Here is a 5629-nt window from a genome sequence, read left to right as displayed (position 1 = left end):
TTGCCCTTATTTGTACCGATTCCATCATCACGGTTTAAAAATTCCTCGGACGCTATCAATTGGATTTAGAAGAAAAAATAACAATAATCATATTATTTTCTCCGATAACTAGCATCTGTAATTTACTTATTTTCCTTTCTACCTGTACGATTGAGGTTCTGTTGTTATTAAATTTCTGTTTGAACTTTGTCTAAGCCAAAATTTGCTAAAGCTGTTGTTCAAATTTCAAAAGGATATGCTGATAAAAGTGAATGAGGTTTCTTTATATAACATAAAGTAAACTAAGATCCTGATCCAGTTTACATCCCTTTCACTCAATAAATGAAACACTTCCATTTACCACTCAAAAGTACAAAAGCATGATGGGATCAGATCATGGACATCAGATCAAAGCGATAAAGATTCACCTGATTAACTTCCAGATGGGAGCTATACTTTGACATGCATGGTATTCCTTTTTTGTATAATGCAGAGCCCACTGAATGTGCAAATTGGATGTCATTGGTCAATCCAGTCCTTGAAAAGTAACATCACATAGAGAGGTACATTTACTGCAGCGATGATTATGACCATTCTAAATGTCCGCACCAATCTTTTGATCACTCTCTTTGTCCATGATCTGCTTGCTCTAGGCAGTAATTTTGCCATAGCATCGGTGTCGGTGTCTGCATTCACAGTGACCTCTATCTCCTGGGAACTATTCTTTCTCGCTGTGGGCCGCATCACAGCAGTGCCTCTGCTACAAAATAATGAAAGAATGTAAAGCAAATGTAATAATAAATCAATGGACAGAACAGTAATATAAATAACTACCAAAGTCTAATTGAGGGTAAAATAGATCCCTTGTAAAATGAATTGAAGTGCACATTGTAAAGCAACTAATGGAGCTTCCCATAATCACTTATGAAGTCTATATCAACCCACCACACAACCATTGTGTCCTTTTCAAGACCCACTAATACCATTTGTCACCATCCTATGAACGCACTTGTTACATGGACACAATACTCCAAAAAGACTACTGTGGGGCTACCCATAATAGCTTATATAGCTCGCACTGAATCAACACCCAACTGATGTGGGACTCAATATATATAATTACACAGCCGCATACAAATAGAAACAGGGCATGCAAATGTAGCACAGAAACAAACCTTTCTACTAAATTTTTCTCGCTTGTACGTGCAATAGGAGTGCTCAAGGCTTTCTTGACAAGATGCATTGATCCTTCTGCATCCCAAATCATCTCATACTCACAATTTAGATCTTCATTTTTCTCTTTTGTTCTACTTCTGATGCTGCTTATTAGTTGTTTTCCAAGCCCCATTAAATCACTAAAATGATGCCCAACACTAACACCACTGGATGGCCAAAGCAGGAGGGCAAGGAGGGTCAAAGCAAATAGAGAGAGGTACCTGGAAATTTGAGAAAAGACAAGTAAGAAGTAGGAACAAAAACGAACTGAAAAGCTTAGCATACAAATCTACACACAACAATATGGAGAGTTACCATATGTAAATGTGTGTTTGCATAGGAAGAAAGCACGGCTGGGTTAAGATTGCCTCTTCAGCATTGGATGCAGTTGAAGGTACAAAATTACTAGTAGACACTAACATGAAAGACGGATACAAGTTTCCCTGCTGCCAACTTACTGTCCCTACAGTGTACTGAAAGGTATTATCAATAATATATCAAGCCCCAGTAAGAGTTATATATGCAAACACATTGGGTGCTTACCTCCCCCACAGGCCCATATTTTGACTCATGGATCACATGGCACTGATCATGATCATGACCAGATAAAACAAGTACCTGTAAACAATGAACAACCAAGGTACAACTTGAATCCAAGGTGCAATGGACAATGGACAAACAAGTACCATCTCATGGAAAAGATGCATCACAGAGATAAAAGAGAAATTACCGGCTGAATTGAATCCAATAAGTATTTTGATTTTTTTTTTTTTTTTTTTTTTTTTTTTTTTTTTTTTTTTTTTTTTTTTTTTTTTTGAATAGAATAAGTATTTTGATGATTCCTCTGTAATGTAATTCTGATACCTGTACAATGGTAATAATTGTCAAACACCAACCAAACTTGCAAGTTAATTTAGTTTTATGATATCAATTTAAAAAAACACAAGAGAAGAAGAAGCTTACACTACTTCTTGAACATCAGCAGAGCGCAGAATCCGCTAAACATATGAAATAAGGAATTTAAAAAATCAAATTAAAAGAACCTCGTGAGTTTATATACTGAGAGAAAATTCAACATCTACAAACCCATTACAATATGGTGAAATGCACTAGAAAGTATAATGCCAATAATATACATACAAAGATATACTTTGCTTAAGTCTTGCCCCAATAAAATGCAATAAATCCGTACCTGGTTGATGATTTCTGAATTACGATTGGGGCCACAGTCTGTCCAATCTTGTCGGTACAATGGAATATGGGTCAACAAAACCCTTGGATATGCTTGAACATCTACAACGATGTAAATAATTAGATGAATTAGTTCAATAAATGATGTGCAAAGTTAACAACATACAATGAGCATATATCATATACCCATGGAGACATTCTTGATAAAATCATGAGTAGAGGAAGTCAGAATTCCTTGAGGATTTCCTGCAGATGGTACATACACGAAATTAATTGTTTTAAATGGACATTAGTAAAACTCAATATGCACCCATTTAAATGCAATTGCAATTACAGTGGCCACCATGCAGAAAAAAAGCTGCAGTAGTTCAGTCCAATTCCCTATTAGAGATTTAAATTTCAACTAAATCAAGCATGATTTGACTTGTCGTTTCTAAGAGCATAATGACAGATGCAGATGTATGCACAAACTACATTTTTACACAGATCAGAGGACCAAAATTATTGTGCCTGTGTAACAAGAAAACTTCTTCAAGAGTACCTCCTGATATACCCTATGCACACAGGAAATTTAAAATACGCCCCTACTATTTCAAGTGATTTTAATAATAACTTAAAAACCAAAGATCGTATGTGTGTTCTTCTAATTGGTTCCCTATTTTACTCTCATTTTCTTCTTCCAAGTTCCAACCAATCCACTATCATCCCACATAAGCTACCTTCTCAGCTTTCTTACCATATCAAGCAATCTTGCTTCACTATATTACACTTTATGCAGTAAATCGTGACAATTTGATGCAGGAAAGAGGAAAGGTAATGCAACTATATATATACACACAGAGAGATTTACAGGAACAAAACAGAAAAACAATAAAACATACAGGATGTTGTTTGCATGCATACCATCAATAGTTTGAGCGTCAATGGCAATAAACTCCACTTTTCCAACTGCAAATCGATGGTTTCTGCTACCAAATTCCTTTTCATATCGTTTGATTGCCTGGTACAACCATATAAGAAACTATTTAATTATAAAGCAGTAAATATGATTAAAAGATGATAAAATTGCTGAAAGGGCGTCAATAAAAATTTAGTCCATGACAAGATTTTATTACACCATAATAAGTACAACTCAAAAAGTTATCAACCAGAATTTGTAAAAACATGCAGATAGCCAAAATACAGCTTAAATTCCATACATACTTGACAAATGAGACCTTCCTCAGAGTCAGAAACAGAAAACCATGCATAAAAACAAATATGGAACATTCAGGATATACTTGCAGGATACGATTTGATAGAGGTGAAGTTATTATTGCACACAGTTTCATTTTCATAACATTCTAAGACCACCTCTTACTAAATGCGACTCAGTCACAAGCATACTCATCCAGTTCTAATATTTCCAAGGGTTCTCTTTTCATTTGTCAAATTTCAACATACCTCTTTCCTCATTTCATATGGAATTTCCTTTAACATACTCACAGACATACATTGAAATATACATGCATTTCTATACATGTGTCATAACTGTAGATTGTAAAAACCTTATCTTACTTTTAGGAATTCACTCAGACACATGGTCTTGATCATACTGAGGCCTTTTCTCCTGTGGCCAGATCTCGCCGATCTAAGTGAAATAGTTTACATGGCTCAATGCCACGTGAAAATCAGTTAGCTAATATCTTTACTAAGACCTTCCAAAGCATGATTAAAATCTTTTTGCTGATATCTTCTCTCCAGCTTGAGGGGAGTGTCATTAGTATAAACTGCAAACATCCTTCTTAGCTTATCTTTCGGGGTGATCTCTAGGACTGATTGAGCCAAAACGAAACTTGAGCGCTAATTTCTAGGAATAGTTGTTGATCTTTTCATGTATGGTTTCTCTATAAAACTATGCACTTTACTCAGTTCAATCAGGGATATATGATATTCTTCTCCCTTTCTAAATCTTCTTTTCAACAGTATGTGTGCAATACTTATTTGCTCATGCACACAGAAACACACACACACACACACGGAGATGTTTTTATCCATGCACACAAGTGCACAAGACAACAAAATAACTAGAATAGCTCTAGACCAAAAACTTAGGGTATCATTTAATGGCAACATAACAAAAGTACCTCTGCCCTACGAGAGTGGAGAATTCCATAGCCAATGTCATGGTTTCCAGAAAGGTAGTAAACTGGGATATTTGAATATCTTTCATGCGCACTCAGGGAAAAAATATGTTTGAGACGGCTTAAAGATTCCTTCCACCTAATCAAGCAACAAACGTCAATGCCATTCTACAGCAGATAGCAAATACATTGCATTAGTTTACTACCAATCTAAGATTAGAAGAAGAAGAGGCTAACTAAAGCAAACCAATTTTTATAGGACACCCAACAATTCTGAGCTCATTTCCATGTTAAATCACATGATGAAGCTAGAAAATACACTAAAACATTGAAAAAAACCAAGTGCATTGCATAGAAGCGGCAAAAACCCAACTTTTATTTGAAATTGAAAAGAGAAAACAAAAGAAGAGAAATTTGCAGTGCCTTACTTACTCTTCATCCGAAAGATAAGGACCGCCATCGAAATAATCACCTAAAAAGAAAATAACATCGGGCTGCAGAGGAAGCACAGATTGATGAAAGGCTCTGCGCATGAACAAGTCGGCGAAGAACTGAGCCAATTCGAGAGCAAGTGATTTTGGGGGAAGAGGAAGCGAGGTTCTGTCCATGAGCTGTGGGTCTGTGAGGACCGCCACTTTGACATAATCGCGGTCAACCATGGAAGAAGAAGCGTTGTTGCTCTGATGAGGCCACGAACAAGACCCGAGAGAGGGCCTCCAGAAGGCCACCATCTCGCCATAGAGGAGAGTCACCGCCCATATCACGCAGAGAAGCCCTGTGAGCTCCGCCTGCTTCATCTCTCTCTCTCTCTCTCTCTCTCTCTCCACTGTTTATGGTGGACTCATTTTCTGTCCTGTTTTTCTTTCCTTTTTCAGATTTCGGTCCTTCAGTTTCGTATTTTTAGATTCCGACAGATCTATGTCTTCAACCCCAAAAAATAAAAATAATTTTTTTTTTTACCCTGACGGTAAAGCAAGAGAGTTTGACTAATCGTTTTTATGTTTTTTAAATGGCATCTCGCCAAGTGAGTTGGGTCCACTAACGGGTGTAGTGTAATGAAAAATGACATTGACTGATACGAGAAAACCTCCTACCTTTTCTAACTTTGGGGAAAAAAAAAA

General features: G+C 36.5%; 1 protein-coding gene across 2 annotated transcripts; it reads right to left on the bottom strand.

The window, feature by feature from the left end:
• Positions 1-223: 223 nt before the first annotated feature.
• On the bottom strand, positions 224-5422 carry LOC117623364 (uncharacterized protein C630.12). Of its 2 annotated transcripts, none has more exons than XM_034354313.1 (12): positions 4941-5422; positions 4512-4647; positions 3289-3385; positions 2572-2631; positions 2387-2487; positions 2158-2192; positions 2027-2058; positions 1925-1953; positions 1738-1812; positions 1510-1667; positions 1155-1415; positions 224-736 (listed from the first exon to the last, which is right to left on the bottom strand). In XM_034354313.1, exons 1-12 carry the CDS (start codon positions 5303-5305, stop codon positions 499-501), a joined length of 1587 nt encoding a protein of 528 aa, XP_034210204.1. In that variant the 5' UTR covers positions 5306-5422; the 3' UTR covers positions 224-498. The 2 variants fall into 2 exon arrangements, with proteins under 2 accessions (XP_034210204.1, XP_034210203.1); XM_034354312.1 differs by having other exon boundaries at positions 224-739; positions 1925-1955; positions 2032-2058.
• Positions 5423-5629: the final 207 nt, after the last annotated feature.

Source organism: Prunus dulcis, chromosome 3 (assembly GCF_902201215.1).
Source record: "Prunus dulcis chromosome 3, ALMONDv2, whole genome shotgun sequence".
NCBI classification, from domain to species: Eukaryota; Viridiplantae; Streptophyta; class Magnoliopsida; order Rosales; family Rosaceae; genus Prunus; species Prunus dulcis.
The sequence above is the reverse complement of the archived record's forward strand: the minus strand, read 5'-3'. Positions and strand labels throughout refer to the sequence as shown.

What these genes read in the sequence shown, in the direction of transcription:
- LOC117623364 (XM_034354313.1), bottom strand. Translation starts at nt 5,305, where the DNA reads ATGAAGCAGGCGGAGCTCACAGGGCTTCTCTGCGTGATATGGGCGGTG. An exon ending in GCTGATGTTCAAGAAGTAGT is followed by an intron (nt 2,059 to 2,157) that starts GTAAGCTTCTTC and finishes ACCATTGTACAG; the next exon opens with GTATCAGAATTACATTACAG. An exon ending in AATATGGGCCTGTGGGGGAG is followed by an intron (nt 1,668 to 1,737) that starts GTAAGCACCCAA and finishes AATACCTTTCAG; the next exon opens with TACACTGTAGGGACAGTAAG.